General features: G+C 41.5%; 1 protein-coding gene across 1 annotated transcript; it reads left to right on the plus strand.

The window, feature by feature from the left end:
* The first annotated feature begins 190 nt into the window (after window positions 1-190).
* On the plus strand, window positions 191-14,064 carry RGCC (regulator of cell cycle). The gene is made up of 5 exons (XM_027674294.1): window positions 191-331; window positions 472-651; window positions 10,227-10,334; window positions 11,825-11,887; window positions 13,478-14,064. Exons 1-5 carry the CDS (start codon window positions 241-243, stop codon window positions 13,483-13,485), a joined length of 450 nt encoding a protein of 149 aa, XP_027530095.1. The 5' UTR covers window positions 191-240; the 3' UTR covers window positions 13,486-14,064.
* Window positions 14,065-24,792: the final 10,728 nt, after the last annotated feature.

Below are 24,792 nucleotides of genomic sequence, written 5' to 3' on the forward strand. Positions count from 1 at the left end.
CCAATCCCGCTGCCGGGGCGGCGGGCGCAGGACAAGAAGCGACACCTCCCGGCGGTGACTGCGTTGCTAGCCGGGCTCCAGCTGCCCAGACACCCTGGCCGAGACCCGGGCGTGCCGCTGCCCCCGGCCCCGCACGGCACACCTGCACCGCCTGCGGCACCGCCCCCCGCCCGCCGCTCCGCCACGGCCCGGCCCGGCTCGGCCGGGCTATAAGAGAGGGGCGGCGGGGCCAGGCGGCTCATGCTGGCGGCGGGAGGCGGCAGCGGCGCCAGGGCATCTCCGCCCGCCGCCGCCATGAAGTCTCCTGCAGCCCAGCGGCCGGCGGGGCAAGGTGGGAGCGGCGGGACGAGCGGGCGGGCGGGACCCCTTCCTTCCTCCCTCCCTTTCCTTTCCCTCCGCCGGGGCGGGCGGGCGGGGGTCGCGGTGGGGCAGCGCCCGTCCCGGTCTGACGGCGCTGCTGCCGCCCGGCAGGGCCGGGGGCGGACGGCGGCGGGGGCCTGGCGGAGGCGCTGGGCGAGTTCGACGCGGTGCTGGCCGAGTTCTCCTGCCCCGCCGGCCGGCGCCGCTTCTACTACGGCGAGCACCTGGAGCGCATGAAGCGGCGGAGCAGCGCCAGCGTCAGCGACGGCAGCGGCCTCAGCGACTCCGAGAGTGAGTGTCCGTCGGTCCGTCTGTGCCGGCTATGCCTGTCCCGGGGGTGGGGGGTGCGCGGGAAGCGACGCTCCAAAGCGGGTGTTAAACCAACACGTCGCCCTCCTTGAGAGAGGCAGGGATCTGGGAGCGAGAAACCCGTCTATTTCTTTAAAAACAATGCCTTTCGTTAACGTTTTGGGTAAGAAGTCGCAGGGATGAAAAGTCTGGCCCTGCTGGTTTTACTCTCCGGTGTTGAATGGAGGGTAGAGTGGCTGGAGGGGAGCCACGTCAGGGCTGGCTGCAGGGCAGATGAGCGCAAAAAAGCGCTCTACGGGAGAAGATCGTGCTGCCAGCCGGCTGTGGGACACCGGGGCATCCCGGTGTCTGGAGTAAAACATGTCTCTTAGGTTCGCAGGGACCGTGTATTGTTTCTCGGTGGCCAAAAGTATCTGTTGAAAGCGAGTGAAATAAAGTGTGCTTTTTACAACAGATGGAAATACATCCAGATTTCTCGTTAGCTGGATCTATCCATTCAACTGGATGGAATAGCATTATCGCTGTTTCAGAGGTGCTAATTTTAAGCTACATTGTGCCCAAGTACAGTAGATGTATGTGAATGGTGTGTGCAGAAAATGGAACAGGGAGGGTGTAGAGCTGCTTTGAGCAAGAAAATATAGAATTGGAACTAAATTGTTTCTAGGTAAATTGGAAAAAAAGTTCGACCCTTCTTACTGTTTTTAATAATCAGGGAGAGAAAACATCTTTTCTGTTCCAGAAAAGTCTGTTCCATCCAGTCTGGATGGAAACTCTTTGGGAACAGTAGGTTACTTTGTCAGAAATAAGTTCTGCTAACAGTGAACGATAGCCAGTTTTTTAGTTCCTAGGAAGCTTTATGAAACTTATCTATTTTGCAGCTATTTATAATAAACCTGCTCCTCTAATTTCTATTCTGCCTCTATCAGTTCAGGGACTTAGGGTGCAGTTCTGTTGACTTAGCGCTAAAACACTAATACTATCTTCCTGGCTTCTCCAGATTATCAGAGCCCTTTATTTCACCATCATGGAAATGATTTATTTCACTGATGGGTAATGTTTTACTTGCCCTGAACATGGATGCCTTGCCTAGCAGTGCCTTTGGGTTTTTTCTGTAGTACAGGGATCAAGGTGCTGTTCTGCTGTTTCATGTTGCAGTGGACGAATCACTCCTTGTTAGTATTTCTCTCCCTCCAAGGAAGATTTGGAAATGTGTGCCCAATTTAGTCTGAACACTTGTGTCTTGGATGGCTGGGGGTGTGTATGGTGAGATCTGAACTGAAGTTATGTGAGCTGTGTTCTAAGTCTGTTAATAACTACAGCAGTACAGCCCCAGTGTTACTATTTCTTGTGCAGTCTTCTGTGTTGTAATATATTAACCTCTCGCATACACTTATTGTGTCTCACGATTTAGACACTTATAATGATAGAGTGAAATACTCTACTGCTGAGAACCACAAAAAAACCCTCAACCCAATATCAAGAACTTATTGCATGGATAAAACTATCTGCAGTTACTTAGCATGTCTGCTATGGTTCAGAAAACTTCAACCTCAAAAACTGTTTAAAATTACTCTGTTAGAATTGACAAGAAAGATTTTTGGAGGAAAGTGATGGTGTTCCCTGGCTGGGCAGAAGGCCTGGTGAGAAAACAGCATGCTTGTATAAGTGGCCAGACCAGATCTTCAGGAAGTTCTGAAAAATAAAAATCTGTGTCACAAATCTGCACTGATTTAGGCTGAAAAGATTAATGGGTTAGTAGGATAGACAGGATTTAATGGCTCTGGACAAAGTCCTCAAAGATCTTGTATGAGGAACTAGTCAAGTTTTCGAATTCCATCCTGTGCTTGATTTCCTCCCTTGGTGATGCATCGTGTAAAAGGTGGCTCTGGAGAAATCAAAATTACTGTCTTCTGGACACTGGCATAAATGGGACCATGAGGGTACTCCAGGAGTGTATGAGGATATGTTTAAGGGAAGGGAAACAAAAAAATAGCCAGCCCTCCCTATGTCTCAGGAAAGGTCCAGTAAAACACTTCTTCCTAAGGGCATCATTCAGTGCAAACAACTTCTATTTTGAAGTTAGAGTAGTATTGGAGAGGAATTGCAGGTTTATGAAAAGTGCCTTTTATAAAATAGGGTCCAGTGTCTGATGTAATCCAGCTACACCTATTTTAAGAATAGATGCAGAGAGTTTCCTGCTTACCCAGGCTTTTTCTGTTCAAACTCAAGGATTTTTTTTTCCCCTAGGTTCACCTTCCCTTTGGTTTCTCTCATTCCGTGTTAGTGAGTATAGTGCTGAATTCATGACCTTGCTCTTCCCATGGTCATGCTTAGGTTAAACACCACTGCAGGATCAAGGAGAAATTGGGCTGAAAGAGCAAGTTCTGATAATATGAATATGTAGCAATGCAAAAGAAATTCTAACCATATTATCTGCAGATAGTTTGAGTGATCTTTTTGTTTCTGAAGACTCTTTGTCTTTGCAAAATCTTATCCAGTGCCAAGACTACTGCAAGTGCACTTTGTCGTGTGTGTATAGAACAGTTCAGACTATTGTGTTTTAGTACTATCTGTTGTTTGTTGTTTAATCTAATCCTCCTAACTGATGTGGTGTGGCTGAAGCTTAGGTGTGTGTATCTTTTGGCCACTCATGCAGTGATATCTTTTCAGTCAGGGATGGAACTGTAAGGGGAGGAAACACTTTAAACTGTTGCAACTATTTGTTTCAGTGCCCCTGAATCAGCCTTAAATTCAGCTTTATGAGAAGCTAGTAATAGATGTCAAGTGGTTGAACAATATTGCCCAGTAGGGTAAGGAAAACCACTCTCCTGGGGTTTCTGTCCTGAGGATGAGCCCATTTAATTTAACAGAAAAATGTACAGAAGATCTCTATCAATGTAGTTAATCCTGCAAATATTGCTTTTATCCTTAAAATCTCTTGAGGAGCTAGCTCCAAAAATACTAATTTAAATTCTTACATTACATATTTCAGGCTCTTTAGAAAAAGTATGATTTTGAAGACATTCCTGTGGAAAATGGGTGTGATAGTACTTTGTTCTCCCACATCTTGTCCTGTTATTTGACTAAATGATCTTTGGATGAGATCTGGCTTGGCTGTGGTTAAGTACTGTACATACCAGAATGGACTCTAGACCTTACAGTGTCAGAAAGGCTTGTGCGTGCAGATGTCCACGATGATCTTGGCCTACAAGTATTACATTAACCACAACAGCTGATTGGGTCAGTGCTGGAAATCTTGATGCAACTGGGGAGTTACTCCAGCATTCTTGAGTTGCTGGACTGTGAGTACTGGCTATGTTTCAACTTGATGTATTCAAATGAATGGAAGTATAGCAGCTTCGTACTTTAGGTTATTAGTCATGCTGGAACTTCTAAGTTGAGGAATACTTTATAACTCTTTGCTATTTACAGCCTATGTTGATTGTGATAAAATGGGATTTGTGCTAGCGAGTGCTGTTCTGGCAAAAGCCACTAGCGTAGATGCAGCTATACTGATGCACTCTTACAGATATCATTTTCTTATGTCAGAATAAGCTTGCGAAGAAAAGTGCTGGCTTGCTTGTGTAAATTGCATGTCAGTCAGTGCATTGTTCTAGCACAGTATATGGCAATGTCAGGACAGTCTTCCAAATTTAGGCTTAGGATAATGAATGGAAAATTGGACTTTATGAGAGGTTGAGAAGGGAAACACTTCAGTATTTCTTGTGCCAAAGTTACAATAACACTGAAAAGCTAAATCATAGTCTGTATTTGTGCTCTCAGAAATGTTTCACACTTGTAGCTCCGTGTTTTCTTGAGAAAGGTTCATCTTCCAGCCTCTCTGTTAAAAGCATTGCAAAATAAATGCATCAATTCAATTTTTGCACTCATACAGCCTGCAGTGTTCCTTCATAGTTACTTTTAGAACTGTGTAAATGTTTTCTAAGCCATACTCCCTGGCTTTTAAACACAAGAAAGAAGTCCCGAGTGCATCTAGAGCTCTTAATTTTATAATTTAAAAATCAAGTAGGTGCAAGTTAATTAAGGGGTTGAACAGGATTTGTTAACACCCAGAGCCTGGTGTAGTGCAAGCATTTGTGATTACATGCCATGGATATCTCCATCTGCTTGTACTAATGCCTATGCTGTCTAGAGCTGAAGCACTCACCCTGAAAAGCCTGTTTACGTTGGCAATCTTGTAATATGCGGCTGTAAAGAAGGTAAAGAAAAAGGCAACAGAAATGAATGAAGACATAAAATAATTTTTGAATGATTAAATAGACTGGGACAGCCAGGCTAAAGAAGAGATGTCTTGGGTGGGGACAAACTAGTCTTCTGGAAAATCCTAAGTGACTGCTACCTCACCAGTACGAGGAAATCAAGTTAAATTAACATGTTTCAAAAAAAAAAAAAAAGAGGTGTTATTTCTTCCATGATGAACAGTTAAACTGTAAAATATATTGCCTTAAGGTATCATGGATATTAAAAGTTCACATACTGAAAAATAACTAGATAAAGTCACAGAAGGAGGGATGGGGCCATTGTGGTCTGCTTAGGCTGATGCTACTGCTGTCTCAGAAAAGATACCAATATGTGCTCTACAAGAATTTGGTAGAGCTTGTCTTAAAACTATCAGTGTGTGACTGCACCACTCTTAAGCTCTTCTATAGGTATCTGCTATGAGTTGCTGTGAAAGACAGGATGTACAAGTAGATGGGGCTTTGGTCTTTGTAGCAAAGTCCAGTATAATGAAGAGGGAACCTTATGAGGAGGTAGATTGTGTCTGTGAACTTCCAGTGGCCTGTCTCAAACAAGGAGGCAGTATTTATAAAGAAAAAAATGAAGTGAGACTCTTATGAAGAAATAACCTTTTACTAAATGATCTGAGAAATTATTAAATTAAGAAACTATTGAATTACTGATATGTCCAAGGGGAAGAAAAATCAGAAGTTTCAGGAGCATAGCCTTCTCTCCAGGTATTTCAGTATACTGAGAAATGTGCTTTTTTTTCTTACCACTCTAGCATATCTGTTGCTCTTACTCATTAGAAAGGAAGATTAGTAAGGGGGAAGGTTGGAGTTGGAAACATGGCCCTGTAGAGTGTAAGCATGGTGGGGGATTGGAAAGGTAAGCTTTGTATATAACGAGAAAACATGTTTTGTGTATATCATTATCTGGATTTATGGCTTCCTAGATCACTTTCTTGTAAGTATGTGATTTAAAATCTTTTAAGTAATGAAGCTTAGATGTGTCAATAGTGAAAAGGTGTCATTTTTTATCAGTCTGGGACCAGATGTTCATTAGCTAGGCAAAAAACCCACAAAAAATAAACAATGCAGCCAACTGTAACTGTGATTAGATAAAAACAAACACTATCCTTGAGGGCTGCAACATATGTATTGTAGAACAAGTTCTTTGTATCATGAATATTTCTCACTTCTACTGGTGGCATTACAGTTTCCTGATTTTTCTCCTATTTTATTAGCAAGTAGGCTATGTTCTGACTAGGAATTAGTTGTGCAGTCTATTCATTAAATTCTGAGCTACTGTTTTATAATAAATTCATAGTTTGTAGACACTTGAGTGGAATTTTAAAGCTCCTCTCTGAAAGCTTTAGGGTTGTGCTTTATTTTTTTCCTCTAAAACTTTCCCACTGAAAACTGCAGTAAAAGTTTTACTTCCAATGCTTTTTAAAATTATCTTGAACTATGGTCCTAGAAAGAGCATAATATTAAAGAAGTTAGACAGCTGAACTTTTCCATTGTCTGTTTTAAGATGAAAAGTTTGATGTTTTCCTCCTTCAGTTAATTACTGCCCAGAACCAATCAATTGCTCATTTCATGAGGACATTCTATATTTACATGGTGTTGCCCTGTTTTTCTTTTTTTTTGGTTTAACCTTATATTGGAACAGCAAAGGTCAATACTAACTACAGAGTAATCTGCCAAAGTAAAATACAGCTATATGTATTCCTACCCCCTAATTTTGTAGCTATTGGCTTAGTATGACTGATGTAAATGAACTCAGTAACTTAACTCTCAGATTTTAAGGCCTTTTTTTAAAGAGACAATTTGAGTGTTTTTTAAAACAGTGGAAGAGGCATAGTTTATATATATGCACAGGGACTAGAATCAAAGTACAAAGTGAAAAATGAGTAGTGAATGATAAACTTGCAGTGGGAGAGAAGGAGCTGGATGAGGAAAGACAGCAGCAATGAGATCCTTGGCATTAGCCTCTATTTACTGGGTTGCAGAGGATGTTGTATTTGTGTAGCAGTGGAACCCTTCCAAGGGCCATTATTGGAGGTGAATGAGCAAATCTTGGCCATGGGAGCTGGTAGAGAGCAAGGACTGAAGTGTCCTTTTCCCAGAGCTTTCAGCTCTACAGCCACACTTCACCAAACCAGATATTTTTCTGCAATGGATGTCCCAAGTATTTTTTTAACAGTACATTGTTTTCAGCAGTTATAGTGACCTTGATGGTGGAGTCAATGCATTCCTCCTTGCACCAACAGAATTTTGGGTGCTTGGTGCCATGTGTAAGCCACAGCCAGTAGCTCAAGTATGTTTTTGCTTTGAGAAAGTTTCAGGAAAATATCAATAGTCCATCAGAAGATAACATTGTTCTGTGAAAATATTTTACCTTTTGAAACTGGAAGAAAAACATTCAGATATTTAAAGCAATAGTTCTGTTTTGTTTTATCTTTGCCCAGTTGTAAATATTTCCCAGCACAATGTTTGTGGAAGCCAGTATGAAATAACATTTTCTGGTGTCCATACATTGCAAAGTGAGCAGTGAGTACTTTGAGTTACTTAGAGAAGGAACATGGAGAGAAAAACCACAAAACGCCTCAGAGGTCACTGCTAGGTTGGATGTGTACATGGATATAAAGAAAGAATTGTGTGAATAGTTTGTGGCCAATTTTAATGGCTTACTAAAGCTTTTGCAATATGAGTTACCCTCACAAACATTCACAGAAAGAAGTTTTTATTCCGGTTCTAGATAAGAGCAACTGTGGCTTTGGATTTTGTGTGTGAGAAGGATTGGTTTGTAATTTAAATACCCAGCATCACTACATTTGGTGTCTGGATTCTAGTAGCATAAACTCCACATTAAAAGTATGCTCAGTTTTTGTAGTCTTTGTTCTCTGGATTATTTTTTATTAATTCAATGAGCTGTAAAACCTTTGAAATATGAAAAAATCTGCAAATTTTTGTTCTCCTTTTTTCAAATACATAACCTGGAGGCTGTTTCCTCTTTGGTCTGTTCTGTCAGTGTTTCAGTGAGTTACAGTCTTGGCTACAGCACTGTTTGTGTGAGGAGCTATTACAACTTACTTGGCTTTTTGGTGATGGTGGGGGTTTTGTCCTGAACAGCTAGAATTTTCGATTCTATGTTTCTTGGTCACTGGGACTTGCAACTTGGCTGAAAAGAAGTGTGGTTTTAGTAGGAAATCTATAAGCTGATTTCAGGAGGAAATACCTTTAATGGAGACAAAGTAACACTTAGTGCACAGGGTTCATACTGCATAATAGTACAGGACCAGTGACACTCATCATTGCAGAGCGGCATCAGATTTTTTTTTTTTAAAACCTTAAGTTATTTTTTATGTTTTTAGGAGCCGCTTTTAAAATGGCTTCTTTTTTCCATTTTTTCTAACTAAAGTTATCTCAATTCTGCTGTATTCATCAAATCTTTCTTGTATCTGAAGTTTCAAGTAGATTGGTTTGGTTCTACTCAAATTTAGAGAGAACAGGCACTTCTTAAGAGTGAAGATAAAGAAACTGCAATTAGAAGATTGCATGAAGAAGCATACTTTTCTTTATAAACAAGAAATACCAACTGGTGGCTGATCTGGTGGCAGTAGTCCCAGGTAACAGATGTCAGTCACATCATCATATTTGCATGGTGCTGTGGGTAGCATGTGTGTTTGCCATAACACGGTCTGAGCTGATTGCAGAGCAAACTGAAAGATACAGTGCAATGGTGGACCAAAATGCATGTGAAGGAGGAAAGTGTTCCAGGTTGAAGCTTTTCACAACGGCATTTTCAGCATGTGTTGTAACACAGGTAGGCTTGGAAGCCAGCACAGAAGAAACAAATCAGCTTGCGGCTGAGGAGAGATCTGACAGGCTTTGTGGGTGCAGTCATCTGGTCTGATTTGTCACTGTAACTGTATACTCCTGTGGAAGGTGATTTTGTCCTGGTGGGGACAGCAGGCTAGAGGAGGTGGGGTATGGACACGCACTCTTCTTCCCAAAGATGGTGAAACTTGCAGGAAAGGAGTAATCTGCAAGAGGATGGTCTTGATATTTGATACCTGGAAACATCATGGCAATGTTCAGTGGAGGTGTAGATGTTCAGATTTTGGCAAGGCAAGTTGTGGTCCTGCTTCCTTTTGCTATTTCAGCAAGACACCCTTAATTTAACTAAGGCAGTCATCTCCTGGTATAGGATAGGTATCCAAGGAAGTGTGACAGTTCTCTCTTGGATGGACTTAATGCTGCAGTGTGACCACCTCCTAGGCTCCATAGACAAATGCTGCATGTGCTGCAGGGAGGCAGAACTGCCTGAATGGCAAGCAGTGGTAGTTACCACCCCATGTAATAAGACATACATTTATGTCCTAGGAAATGTACCAAATAAATAGAGACCACTGACATGTTCATATTAAAATGGTTTCTTTTTATACAACTACAGTTTTTAGACCACTGGCTTAAAACTACAGAACTAGCAGCTTTAGTGTCTCTAGCACAATGACAATTCCTTCTTCCAGTGGAGCCATGACTAATACTTTGTGTGCACTGTGCATCATGGAACTCGTTATATGAAAAAAGACAAGGTAAAGATACTTTTTGATACTTTTGAAACTTAAGGCCTTATCTAAAATACAAGAACATCAAAATGATATTGGAACTTCCCTGTTGCTTTCCAGGGCATATAAAGCTTTCTTTGAAAGATGACCTAAAATAAGATTGCAGAATATCTTGTGTACTGATGTACTGCTTCATGAACTCCAGAGAGTCACAGAATAAAAGAAAATGAAAAGAGGCTGTAGATCTAAAGCAGCAGAGTAATGTATGGAGAAATGGGTGCGTTTGCTTTGAGAATAAAGGACAACACTAAATATATTCTCCATTCTGGGAGGCTGTCCTTTTCCTGGAGCTCTCTATTCAGCTTCTTTATATAACTTTTGCAACATTTAGGTAACAAAATTTCCCAGTATATTGTGAGTTAGGCAGATCTTACCAGGTCTAATTTAGTTGATGTGGGATAATTGTCATTCCTGTAATATTTTTCAAATGATGCTGACTTCAGGGAAAGCTAACACTTTCCATACTGGGGATGAGGACAGAGCCTAGAACTGCTTGCTTTTTAACAGTAGGAGTGGGAACAACAACCTTCACACAGTACAGAATTTATTTATTTATTCCTCTGATTTTGAAGTCTGTAAATTTGAGTTCAACAGACTCAAAGGAAAGGCCCCACTTCTGATTTCAATTATGTTGCAAAATTGCAGAAGGTGTTAAATTTGCTTTATAATGTTACTTTTACAGGTGCAGATTCACTCTACAGAAATAGTTTCAGTCTCAGTGATGAAAAGCTCAACTCTCCAACTGCATCTACTCCAAGCTTGCCATCTCCATCTGTAACTCCATGTAAAGGTATGCTTATTTTTAACCATTGGCATTTTCTTCCTCAACTATATGGGCTCCTTTCTGTGGGGCAGGATTCATGCTTGCACAGACTTCTTTTTTTTTTTATGATAACAAAACTAAGGATTACTGTTGAACACATTTCAGATCCAGGTATTATTGTCTGGATTCTAAGTGGCAGTAGTTTGCTGTATCTGCACTTCCTTGCAGGTGACCTGGCAAATCTTTTTTGGTTTTGAAACACTGAGCTCAAGAAAATTACAGTTTTCTGTCTGATAAGGATTAATTGTAAAACTTACATAACAGTTATATTATTAACTTGTGTTACTTCTTTACTGAAGCAACTAAGTAGCTTGTGTCCCACCTGCTGTAAAAACACTTAGGGGTAGAGGGACTCCTCTGAAGCCCTATGCTGCTATTTAAGTTAACAAAATTGTCCAGATCCATATAGACCTTTGCACTGCTGATACAAATCGTGTATTAGTAATTCCTTCCTCCTTTGAAGCTATGCTGTTTCAAAGTGGCTTCTGTCTTGCAGCTTGATGTAACTTCCCATGACAATGTTTCATTCAGGTTAACTTGGATTAACTCTAGAGCAGACATACCAATAAATGAACACATACATATGTACTACATGGTGCTTTCATCACAACCAGTCTTCTCATATGAATGTTGAATAGCCTTTCACGCTTTCATGTCTTTTCCACAGTGACCAGTCACAAAAAAACAAGTTAAATGCTTTCTTTTCAATTAGCATGATACTAGGAAGAAATAATGAGTAATAGTTAATATGAAGTAGCAAAAGAGTTCAGTTAAACTGAAAGGAAGGAATTACACTAAAGGTCAAGATATTCTTCCTGTTGAGAAGACAGAAAGACAGAAATAGAGTTGGAAACTAATTTAGAATAGACCACAGAAATGAAGATTAGAAAAATAAGGAAGCCACTTGCAGTAAAGCTAGATTGAATGGAACCAGTGGTGTTGTCAGGAGTAAAACTTGGGATGTTTAGTTCCAAATTCATAGTGTATGGACTAAGATCAAAGGATCTGACAGCACAGCAAACCAGTGATACTAACATGATTTTAGGAGGCTGAGATATGAGTTAGACTGGGAGGTAATTGGCTGGGGTTTTATTTGTGCCATGCATACAGTATCTGAATAGATGAAATGAGGAAGATGCCCACAGTAGCAAGGGCATGGATTAGTTGACATACAGCTTTTTTTCTTTACTTCAACCTCTGCTTTTCAAGGAAACTAAACAAAGGATTGCTTTGTGTTGCTTCTGTCCAATAGAAAACTATAAAAGCTAGAATTTCAATTCAGTCTCTGCTGTTGTCTAAGTGTATTTGGACATTGCAGCAACCTTATTGAACTTGACTGACAATAATCCACAGCATGTTAGATACCACTGAAAATGATTTGGAGGATTGTGTGGTTCCGGTTTCTTCTAGCCAGAGAAATATATCATGTCTAAGCAGTATTGGCTCTTATTTTGCAGCGAAGCTTGGAGACACAAAAGAACTGGAGGACTTCATTGCTGATCTTGACAGAACACTAGCAAGTAAGTAGATTTTTGTTAGTAAGTTGCTTGTCAGTTGGTACTGTGAAAGAGTGATGAAAGCCAATGGCCAAGGGAAAAATAGAAATAGTTTATATAGTGCAGTTTTATTTTAGTTTGCTAGTCCTATGGATCATTGTGTACAAGAAGGTGAAATGGACTAAATTCAGATCTTTACCTGAATGTTCAAGGCATGCAGTTTAGCTTGTGTGACAAAGGCTGACCTCAATGAACCCCTGTCCCCACCTCTGAGGCAGCTGCAATTCACCACTCCTTGTGATCAAGTAAACATCACTTTCCTAAATACTCAAAACTCAGCTAAAAAGTGGGGATTTGTTGCTTCATTATAAAGCTAAATAACGGGAGGAATAACCATAGGTGAGGAAAACCTTTCTATTCTGGACTTTGCTTTATGAAAGAATTGAGGAGCCAGGTAACTGTATCTATTGACCTAAACTAAATGTCAAAATCCTGTTTGTGCTTGTCTTTACCACGAATGGAATTTAGATCATGTTTTCTCTCACTATCTAGAAATTGTATCTTCCAGTCACAGTAATGGATTCTTCATTATGATTTTTAAAGAAAAAAAAAAAAACAAAACTAAAAAACTGGCCACCTATTGCCAGCCAGGTACTCTGCCTAGTCTTTTTGCTTCTTCCTCTGCTGTTGTAAACATAAAACGTGTTTGTTTTGTGTGCAAATAAGCTATAGAGCCCAAACTAACAAATTGTAGGACTAGACCTAAATAGCAGCATAAACAAAGCCCTCTCAAACTATGAACTGAGAGTTTCATATATTCATTAGGTATTTTCCCTTCCCTGTATTTCTTGAAGACCCAGACTTAATTCAAGATACCTACCCTTATGAGCTTCCTGCTTCCTTGCTGTCTTAATCCTGGTTTCACTTCTCTTACTTAAAATATGTTTCTAGTTTCCTGTCTTCTGTCATGGATGTATGCTTGAGGGAACTCCATCTTTCCCACTGAGATTTAATTGACTGCTCTTCTGGAAAAAAAAAAAAATCTGAGTTTTTGAAGGTTTGTGTAGGACAATGAAACCCCAAAACAGTAAATATTTCCATTGCTGTATCTTGCAGAGCCATGTTGTAGCTAACTCTTAAGGGACTGCCTATAGTATACAGATTTCGGTTTTTTCCCTTGCAAGGCACATCAAAGATGAGGGCAGAAACTACCACCTGATCTAGAGTTGTAGTGGATTTTTTTGGTGTGTTTTTTTTCAATACCAACTAACCAAATCTCTAGTGATCTTAGCAGAGCCTCATTTGTACAGTGAGTAGGAAGTCCAACTTTTGTCTGATATTTTATATCATCACATTTTTGAGGAGTTGTATTTTTATGCTTGAGGTTACACAGAACTTTGTACAGATACCTTTTCAAGCCTAAGGCATTTGTTAGAACAGTACTTGCCTTATATTTTTGCACACTAGCATTTCAGCTTTCATGTTAATTTAAAAAAGACATAATTTGGCCTGTCAGGCAGTCTAGCAATCTGGGCGTAGATGGATGTCTGGTATGTCAACAGCATGCAATCTTATTCAATTTAGAATGTAATGATCTTTCTTCTTTATTTTTAGGTATGTGAAATTAATTTTTGGCACTGTGCTTGCCTGTGGGTGTCCTCTGAAGGATAAGTGACATCAGTCCCTGAGAACTGCTGCCCTTGTCTGGTAACTTTGCTCCCCAAGATACTCACCTTCTGCACATAACCTTTGTAAACTCGTACAAGTATTTAACTGTGGCGATACCAGGTTTTTTTATGTTGCAGCAGATGGAATAAGATAACTTAAATGTTACAGCTCTATTTTCCTTTAAAATATAGTTTAAATTGTAATTTAAAGTTGCTTTTATGCAAATATATTTGTAATTTTATATAGTTGAGAACTTTAATGCTTTTTTCCATTATAATATATTTTTATATGCAAATAAATTCTGAACTGGAATCTGGATGTCTGGAAGCTTCCTATGTACATGACAACTCTGAAACATAAGTACAAATTAAACTCTTATTGAAAACAACATGCTTTAAAATATCTCGATAAAGGTGTATTTCCTGTCTGACAAAATTTGTTATGCTGGTTTTATGTGATTGCTTAAATAAGAGAATTTTGTACTATGTAAAATTGATGCAATTGGAAAAATAATAAAACTGGTCAAACTGTTACTTCGGATTTGCTTTAATACAAATCAATAACAGTGAGTTATTAAAGATTTGGACAATAACACATATTTTAAACTCTACATAAAAGCTAGCTTTAAAATTGCAGACCATTTGACATAAAGGACTAGTTGGGAGGTCAGATATTTGGCCCATCACTTTAAAGGTATGGAGGTCCTGTAGCACCAAGAAAATACTTGTCTGAGTTTTCCTGATACCAGACCCTTGGGTCCAGAACAGTCAAGCAATCTAAAAAGACTTCCTGGACATCAGTGTTATGCTGAAAGAGGGATGGTTAACCTGGGTTTTCACAAGAACCTGATTCTTTCCATATGCATTAGGCACTGGAGATGTCATTGTGACCTCTCATTCAGGTGCTGCAGGCTTTACACTTGGCTCTGCTGTCTGAGCTGTGCATATGGTTGCTTTCCAGTCCACTCAGACCATGTGAGCTGGGCTTGTTTGAACTCCAGCTCTTATTTTGACCAAAGCAGTCTCACGACCAGTTGCATGAGTGCTTCAGTTATTGTGCCCCCTTGGTCTGTTATCTTTGCATGTGTCTGGAGTGTGTATGTACCTGTGGCACAGCTCATGGAACTTTAAAGGATAGATTTGGACCTGCCTTCTGCAAGTTGGAGAAAACCTACTGTGTATTTCCTAATGAGAATGCTGTAAGAATGGTGTAGATCCATCTCCCTGGTTTTCAGATTTCCTAAAATTTGAGCAAAATACTTGGGTTTATTAAACACCATATGATTTTTTTTCTATTTTATTAATTGGTAAGAGAGAAATTCTGAACTGGGTACATTTTAATCTGTCTGAAATAACCTTGATGTGGCTGTGTGGGTTTTTTCCTTCTTTCAGGCAGAAGGGCAATGTCAAGTGGAGGGGTGTGTGGTGGAGCGTGTTTTTTGAAGACTAAAAACTCCTTTCAGCATTTCCTACTGCTGAAAAGATTCCGTTGGTAAATTGTCCCTTAGAATAGAAGTGGAGTAAACTGATTTAGGAGGATAAAGTTTCATGTTTGCTGTAGGTTAACTTCAGATCTGTGAAGTAAGGTGGGATGATTCAGGTTTGAGACAGTGATGTGCTTTTGCTTGCTCTGGACCCTTCTCATAGGTTCCTGCGCTGCAGGAAACCCTTTATTAGCAGTGGAAATTCACTGCTACTATACTGTAAACACACAGAAGCAAATATTCCTTTTTGCTGCCTCTGTGGAACTGAGAGGGGGGCCTGGCCCTCCTCCCCCATCCCAGATGTTAAGGGATGTGTTGCTGTGCAAAGCCAGCATGCGGGATTCCTCTGGCTGACTTGCTGTTAAATGTAGACATGCTGTGCCTTTCAGCAGGAGCGGAGGGAAGGGGAACCAGGACAGCAGATGCAAGCTTGTGCTTTTCTTTTAAGAAACATCATTTGCATAAGGCATGTTTTTAAAGCTGCTTGAACAGCAACAGCAGTTTTGGCTGGTTTTCTACATTTTAATCCTTGTTGTTAGCATGAACAGTGGAGTGGTGGTGAGTGGTGCATGATATCATCCTGAAGACAGAGTACCCTGACTTTGTATGTGTTAAGTAAGCCATGAGTTTCAGAGGAGGCCACTTCAAGTGATCATGAGGTGGGGGGGGAATGGACAGCTGTTTGCACCTCTGTTCCTCAGGTTGGATTGTTTGAGGCATTGGGCATGAGTTTTCCACTTAATTTCTGCATGTTCAGATGTTGCTTGATCCTGTTGAATACACTGTGCCTGTAATCAATATTTAAAGTTGGATATCTCCCTTTATTGAGTGAAATCACCAAATTAGTGCAGTACTTTGGAATGGCAGTACTTTGTCCTTACAGACGCCCAATTTTGAGGATTTTTCCATGACAAGCAAGGGTTTAAAGCAAGGCGTGTTCCTCATTTTGTCTAGCATCAGTTGGTGATGGAGTTGGGGATTAAGTCACCATCTGCTTGGGACTTTTTAATCTTATTTGTGCATGAACAGGTGGAGACTTCTTGCTTATACAGCAGTTCTGGAGATCATCAACTGCAAAATCTGGGAGTGTCTTTTGTGAAGCTCTTTATCTGAATTCCCTCTAGTTTATGTTCAATTTTGAACATCTTGCTGTGTCAGAAGGAAGGCACTAATGTAGATGTCATTTCACTGGAGTATGTGTATGACTTAAGTTCATCATCTGATTACATATGGCCCTGAGAAATGCATTGCTGGAAAAAGTTTCTGCAACACTTTCCCCAATGAACATTGCTGGAGATTGCATTGTCCTAATGGGCCTGGCTGACTTTTTAATCCTTGTTTTGACCTCAGTCTTGCGCTGTGATGCTGAATTCAGAAGAGAGTCTCAGCACTGTCGTGCCAACACCACACACCCAGAAATGGAAACGAGCAGTTTAGACTAAGCAGATGTATTGCCACAGCTTAAGGTGTGTGAGGTGAGGTGCAACGCTTATTTGCATGTATGCTTCTTACCTACTGCAAATTCCAGGTTAACTGGATTAGTTTAAGCCTCCATCACTGAGGCTTGAGTCAATGTATCTTATCTTGGGTTTGCTATTAACTGTATGTGTCCTTGGTGCCATCACCCAGGCTCAGCTGATATGTAGTAACACATTATGCCTGGTAACCTTAATAAGGGAGAGAGACAAGACAAAGACAAATTTATGTTTTTTTCCTTGGCTGCACGTGCGTCTGTAGCCACTATCAATGCACTGACGGACAGCTGAGCTTTTGGGAGGGAGGGAGAACTGTTTTGCATTGGCAGAACTTGCTTATAGGAAAGGGCTCAACCCCTACTGACTCCCACAGCCTGTTGTCCTGGTGACTCCTCCCCTTCTTTGTTACTGTTACACACTTTTCAGTACACCCAGCATGGGTCTCTAGAGGAACTCTGGAGCTCGACTCAGGTGGACCCAGCTGACTATCCAGGTGGTATTTGCACGGCACTGGAGCCCATCTTATGTGAGATTTTGTTTATCTGGAAGTGCCGTGTGTTAGACATGACATCTGCTAGACTGTTGGAAGGAAACTTCCAACGTTGTGATGTTTGGAAGCAAAGCCAATATGACTGCAGAAGCTCTTGAATTTAATCCAGCTCTGCATACTAACGGCATGAACTCTACATTCTCAATGGGAGAAAATTGTGTTTTCTGTTACTTTCTACATTACTGACTTCGTTGCAGCCTGGCTAACAGCTCGGGCTGTCTAAATAACTTCACAAAAATGTAAGATGATCCTGGCTGCTATATCTCATCAGCTTAGACTTGTAAACCAGATCTTTTCAAGGTCCTTTTTTTTTCTTACAGATTCAAAGCTGTCAGTTAAATGCTGTAGATTGACCTATTAAAATAGGTCTGTCAATAAAAAGGGACCTGAGTGCTTTGGTTGCTTTTGCTCTTTCACACCTACATTTTGAAAACTAAAATGTTTATCAGTTCAGGTTTTTAAAAACTACAGACTGGAGGTCTGTGCCTCCATTCTCTCAAGGCATCAGAGCTCACTGGCTTCTCTAAGAGGCCTGAGGATGCTTAAATGGGCTTCAGCCTGGGAGTGTTGCCTTCTCCATAGCGCATAGTTGTAACACTGATTACCATCCTTCGGTTCTGTTCAGATAATATATTTCAGATGAGTATGTTTAATTAAAAACATTACCCTTGTCTCAAAATAACCAATTGTAGTATTTTGATACATATTCAGTCTTCACAGTTTCAATGAAAAAAAAATCCTGCTAGTGCATCAAGTCAGGTCAGGATCAATTTCATCTGATTTAGGCCCTTACCTAAAACACTGAAGTTAGGATATTGCTCGTGGCTCCTTCAATAGCCATCACAGGAAGGAGAGGGAGGCTGAATTATCCTCTAATGATGGTCCTTTGCTACAGTGAATATTCTAAAAGAGTACAGTTAAGCAGATTTTGCACTTGGGCTTCTTAATCCACTGACCAAAGAAAAGTGTATATGTCAAAATTAACCTGCTTACAATGGGCCTTAGAGTGTAGGAGCTTGTGGAGCCAAAGAGCAGAGGGAAAACTACTCAGCTGCCCGGGGTTACCAGTGTTTGAGGCCTTGCATCACATTGTGCAAGCACGGGAGCTTGCTTCTGCCCTCAGATTTGGGGAATGGCACTGCTGGGCCGTGCAGGTAGGTGCTGGGACCACAACCTGGGCACTGAGCCCTCATGAGATGTCACAGGATAAGCCCAAAGGAACTATGTGGTATGAAGCAGAGTTGCTAAAATGATCTGGAGGAGAAGTGTACCTTGCCACTGCACTGCCTGCTGATTCCCTGTGTCAAGCAGGATGGAAAGCTCTAGTCACCTCACTGGGCAGGACCAAGGAAATAACGAGGTGTCTCAGTTTGGTGCTTGAGTCTCACAGTGCTGACCTCCAGACATCTGCCCGTTATGCACCCTCGGAACACGCTCTCTCTCATCTTGCACCGCTCTTTGCCAGTGTTCTGCATGCACAGCCCAGCTGAAGTGCCTTACCTGCCCACCCCATGCTCAAAATCAGGTCAGCTGTGCTTGCGTAGCAGGATGTCTGGAGCCTTTGTTGTTTGTTTGGTGTTTTGTTTTGTTTAAATATTCTAGGGTGATGCCAGTGGCTATCTCAGCTGCACACAATTTCCAGGTTAATTATCTGTAATATGTGGCTTAATGGCTGAGGACTAAATGGATGCCACTGAAGTCCATGGCAAAATTTGCAGGTAGGCTGGGATTTAACTCTGTCAGTATGTGGCTGGGCTGATGGCTCCATCAGCTCTCCACAAAGTCTTTCAAATTTGGTGTTATGTCAGCTTTCTTGTGCAACAAAAATAGGAGTTTCTGAACACTATTTAAAACATCTAAGGAGACATTTAGCTTAATATCTAGGTTAAAACTGAGCGAATGGTTGTGCTGTCCCCTGCTTTTTCTCCATCTCTCTTAGAAGCAGAGTGGTTCATGAGGGTGGATGGGACTTGTTCCCCTTGTGGGACTTGGCAGCAGGGTTGTGCTAAGAGCTTATACCCACTAATATTTTGCACTTTCAAACTGTGACTTCAGTGGACTCTCTTGCAGAGTTAAGGCTCTAATCTTGGCAATCTGTCTCCATAGACTGGTTCTCAAGGCTGTGTATAGTTTAGTAGCTTTATGCTCTTGGAAAACTGATTTATGAGCAGTAGCTTTATTTTTGTTTATGTGTAGAGTTTATGATGTGAAAAAAAATACATGTTTTTCTTAGGGGCCAAACAGAACAGCTCAGCTCTCAGTCACCAAATAGCATCCCAGATAATTTATTTTGTTGACAGCTGGTACAATGCACTGCTAATACAACAGTAGTTACTACACATTAGCAGCTATATGTTGGCTGTCTCAAAGCACTTTGGCATGCTCTCATAAATACCACTGTAAAGCACAGGGTAGATCTCTTCAGCATGCAGCAGCCCTAACTTAGAGAGAGGTAAAGTTTGGCACTTGGCCGTAGGAGGCTCGTCGTGTCTGTCAGTGGTCCAAAGCATATATTACACGCTGAGTTTAGGATTAGGGCCTCTTGCTCACTGCACTTCATCTTTAAATAATCTTGTAGGAAATGTCTTGCCATAACAAGTGTCTCTGACATTCCTGAGCCCTTGTTGAACAAAATTAGGAGAAGCAACTTGGAGGTTTTTTTTCTGAGCTTGCTACTGGGTAACTCCAGCCCTGTTGATTGCAGAGGAAAGTTAGAGTTTCCAGAAACTTGTCCAAAACCCATTAGTATCCTTGTTTCATGTTTTCAGTAATGCATTTCATCAGGGACTGTGTATTTCTTTTCACCTGCACCAATCAAGAAGGTATAAAGAAACACATGGCCTTGATGAAATGCATTACTGAAATGTATCTTCCCCAACCGTGAAGGTACTTCTTAACACAAAATGCTGTCCCATGAACTCTTCCCTGCACTTTCTTTTGTATCTAGCAAAAATGCTCCTTACAGTTCCCCTTTCTCAAATTGGACCAAAATATGAGCATCACAACTTGTCTGATAGCTGCTCTATCTGTGAAAAGGCAAGAGGAAAGGGGAGACACACAGACTTCTTTTCCTCCTTCGCCCCCTTTTGTGGCTCAACATTCACATGGTCTTCTATGGAAAAGAGCTGCAAGAGACATGAGCCCCTTGCCTGTAGCCTCAGAGGTGGAAAGCAGGCAGAGCCAGAGCCAAGCTAAATGAGATCCTGCTCATCTTTCCAGGATTTTAAATCTCCTGTGTCCTAGCTGGCCCCATCCCCCTCAGTTGTGGAACCATAGGAAAAGTGTAGGAGTAAATGTGCATAGGTAACAAACATTTAGACTCATATTTCCTGGACTCTGGCCTTCCCCATCATCATCATTGCCTTGCTGTGTAACGAGGGACAGCAGCTCCATCATCACATTCCTCCTTGGTGCCCAAATGGGGCTGTGGGATGACCATGCTGGTGTGTCTGACCCAGCTGCAACCTTGCACATGCCTTGGCTATGCTAGAGAGGCAACAAGCAATGAAAGACAATAAAATAAGAAAGGGGCTTTATGTGTAAGGTTTTCTGAGATCCAATTTCACACTTTCTCTCCCAGCTCATGTAGTTTCCTGTTTCCCCTGTCTGTTTAGCAGCGTGTTTTAACCCCAGGATTTTTAATTAGTGTTCTTTCACGCTGATGAGAAAAGGTTTAGGTTTACACTTGGCTCTTGTGTTAGAGGGAGGAAATCTTGGCGGTTCCACTTGTGCATGTCTTGTTTAGCGCACTTGATGAAAATCTAGGGTTTTGCCATCACAGAACTTGAGCTGTGGAAAGATACATTCAGGGGCCACTCTAACTGGTTAATATTTTTAAGTTCATGTGTAAATTAAACAATACTTTCTACCGATTTACTCACGTTTGATATGAGAATCCCCTCATCTTCACTAAACACAGCTTTTATGTTTCTGGGTAGCAGAATTTGGTAGCCAACCTGAAAAATATTTTGGTGAGGCATAACCCTGTCTTCATAAGGAGTCTACACTGACTCCTCTATGATTCTATATGACACACTGGAGGGAAGGAATGCCACCCAGAGGTACCTTGACAGGCTCAATACCTGGGCCTACGTGAATCCCATGAAGTTCAACAAGGCCAAGTGCAAGATGCTGTACCTGGGTCAGGGCAATCCAAAGAGCAAATACAGGTTGGGCAGAGAGGATTGAGAGCAACGCTGAGGAGAAGGATTTGGGGGTGTTGGTGGACAAGAAGCTCAACAAGAGCCAGCAAAGTGCTCTCCTAGTCCAAAAATCCAACCACATCCTGGACTGCATCAAAATCAGCTTGGCCAGCAGGTCCAGGGAGGTGATTCTGTCCCTCTACTCCTGCTCTTGTGAGACCACACTATAAAAACATAGACCTGATGCAGCAAATCCAGAGGAGGGCCACAACAATGCTCAGATGGCTGGAGCACTTCCCCCATAAAGACAGGCTTGAGAGAGTTGGGGCTGTTCAGCCTGGAGAAGAGAAGGCTCCAGGGAGACCTTACAGCAGCCTTCCAGGATCTGAAGGGAGCTACAAGAGAGCTGGGGAGGGACTTTTTAGCAGGGTGTGTAGTGATAGGACAAGAGGTAATGGCTTTAAACTGAAAGAGCATGGGGTTAGATTAGATATTAGGAAGAAATTCTTTACTGCAAGGATGGTGAGATGCTGTCACAGGTTGCCCAGAGAAGCTGTGAATGCACCATCCCTGGAAATGTTCAAGGCCAGGTTGCATGGGGCTCTGAGCAACGTGAGTTAGTGAAAGATGTCCCTGCTCATGGCAGGGAGGTTGGACTAGGGGATCTTTAAAATCCAACCCCGATGATTATATGTTCTACTCTTCCATGGCCCTATGACTCTTTTGTGACTCTATGACTCCCTGACTCTTCTGTGATTCCTCTGTGAAGTGACCACAATCACTTCATCCAAAGGCTGGTCTGTGGCATGGTTATCTGGAATTGGCCAGCAGCTGAGCTGACAAGTCGTCTCTGTTTTCCACCATTTCTCCTGGAAGTTCACCTGCTTTCTAAAGCAGCACATCCACATGGGAAGCATGCACAGCTTCTTGACAGTTTTTCCAATTTCTCAAGCACCTGTGTCAGAATTAGTGAGAGTAAAACTGATGGCAAAAAGTACCTCACCCTTTCTGTGAGGGGTGTGCTGGCACTGTCCCATCCTCTCAACCACCTTGTGTAAAATGTGTTTGTTGCACTCAGAGAAGTAATGTTTTTGCCTTGTGTCAAGCCTAGTGTTTCTGGCTTTTCACAGAGCTGTTTGGAGCTACTTCTGTTTGTTTTCAGAGGTCAAAGTACCATCTTCGTTTTGTTTAATACTCACCAAATCCTCTCATGAACCAGCTGAATATCCTCCCCTATGTTTATTATGAATGTACACTGACAGGTGTAAGCTGATCCATACATATCCTGAATTCCATCTGTTTACATTTCATTGCTTTCAGCACTGATATAAATTTTGGTACCATTTTGGCCTGCTGCATGTCAGTTTAAACATCAATCGTAGGTTCTTTCAAACTCACCTTTTGCTGTAGCTTTTATTTATTTCCCCCTCACTGCAGTCTGAGGGCTCTGCAGGTGCTGGCACACTCTCCCAAGGTTTCTCTTGCATCCTTCTTTGCCACACAATGCTTGCACATGTGCTGCACTACTTTGAGAGCTCTGAAGTCTTTGAGCCATTCTACCGTGGAGGTTTTGCATCACTGTTGTGTCCATAAGGCCTGAGTCTCTCCAATCCCATACAGACAGATGCCTGGGTGGCTTCTTTGACTTGAGGATCTTTCCAGCTCTTGATAAATGTTCACCTGGAGAAATGCTGACCCATGTTGATCTTTCTCAGTTGTGTCCCAAAGCTGACCTGCATAGCAGGCTGCTGCTAAGGCATTCCTTCAGCTCCAGAAAAGACCATCTTTAGCTTCAGCTGGTCACCAGCATTGCTAGAAAAGGATGAGACCAGTTAATTCTCTTTAAATTCCCAACACCCTCAGTTTATTTCACTTCCACAGGGGTGCAGTTCACCTCACAAGAATAGTCACTTTTTAAGAAAAGACACAATTCTGGAAAAACTCATTGGTGGCTGCAATAATGCCTTCTTCTCTCTCTCTTTTTTTTTTTTTTTCTGGGGTGAAATGTCAGATTATCTCTGTTCAACATCTGCATTTAGCAGCACATTTCAGTTCTGCCTCACCCTCAGGTGAAAAGCCTTGCTAGAGTGCATTAAAATAACACTTCCCCACAGACCTTGGAGCAGATATCTGTGAAATGCTCATGCTCAGATGCCACCATCCCTCAAGCCTGAAGATGAGAATCAAAGCATTGCCCACGGTTCAGAGTGGACATAGGAGTGTGATGACCCTGAGCAGAGTGTAAGCCTGTGAGGGTTGAGGAATGTATTTTGTAAACACTCATTGTACACAAAGACATTCACAAAAAACACTCAAAAAACTCCACAAGAACTGTGTGGCAGGGAAAAACCCTGCTTTTCTCCCCAGATCAAGAAATTCTCTGATTGTTACCTTACACACGCACCTAAAGAGAGCCGGATTTTACCCTTATTGGGCTCTTTGTTTCACTTAACCATTAAAAAAAAATTCCAACATTATCAGCAGCTCAGTTTTCATCTTTGGGAGAATTTTCTCCTACGCAGATTTCTACAATTAAGAGCACTGACACAGTTTGTTGAATTTGATATCTGTTGTTGAGTTTTTTCTTTTTTTTTGTGATTAAATGGTTTAACTTCAGAGAATGGGCCCTGGATATATGTGCTACTTTATTTATCCCTATCAGGGATGGGGGTGGAGCGGAAGGGAACACCCAAGCAGTGGGCAATCTTGACTGGAAAATATTTAAATATTTAAAATGTGAGATTGGTTTTAGTGTTTCGTTAATATGACATAATGGCTCGCATTAATTTCTGGAGTCTATGGACTCCTGTTTAAGACTAAAACAATCTTTTCTCATAGTGATGGCTGGACCATCTGCCACTCTTCCCTAGTCCTCATGACTGAGTGGTTGAATAAGAAGGAGTCATTTAGCTAACCTCAGCATCTGCCAATTGTGTTTTCCCAGTGAGCTTTCAAAAAACTGACTTCTTTTTGACTAAAAATGAATTTCACGTTATAAAGCCAAAAAGGCAGACTTCCCTATGCATTTGAGTACCATCTTTGTTTTGAAATGTCCCTTGGCACTCATGTAACAAAAGCCTGACATTAAAAAAAGAAAAGGTGTTTTAAATTAGTTCTGAGTATTGGCTGATACTCAAAATACAATAGGACGGCTCAGCGCCTGTGCTTATCTTGTGACATGGTATCGCTAGCACCTCATGAAATGAAGAGGAGGGTGAATAAAACCACTCAAACGTTTCTGGAAACCTCTCTTTAGCTACATTTTTTATGCAAGGCATTTTCACTTTCAGAGTGCCTCTGTTTCAAACTATTTCCCTGTAATGACCCGTCTATACTTCCGACTGAAAAAATTTCAGGCAGCTCCTATTTCTCAGGCTTCTTCTCCCTTTCTGCCCAGGGGTGAGCGTTTTGTGTGGTGAAGACCATATCCAAAATGGGAAACAGACTCTGAATTGAGTCAGTTCCTCCTCCCTTTGGGGTTTGGCATGCATGGATATGCATATACATAAAAGCTTTGCCTGAAAAAAGGAGAACTCAATAGCAGAGGTGAAGCTGCAGAAGCAGGGAAAGGGCAATGTAGGATTTTAAGGGTGCCAGGCTGTGATGTTTTG

The sequence above is a fragment of the Neopelma chrysocephalum genome, unplaced genomic scaffold (genome assembly GCF_003984885.1).
Source record: "Neopelma chrysocephalum unplaced genomic scaffold, ASM398488v2 Primary Assembly neopelma1_25, whole genome shotgun sequence".
Lineage (NCBI taxonomy): Eukaryota > Metazoa > Chordata > Aves > Passeriformes > Pipridae > Neopelma > Neopelma chrysocephalum.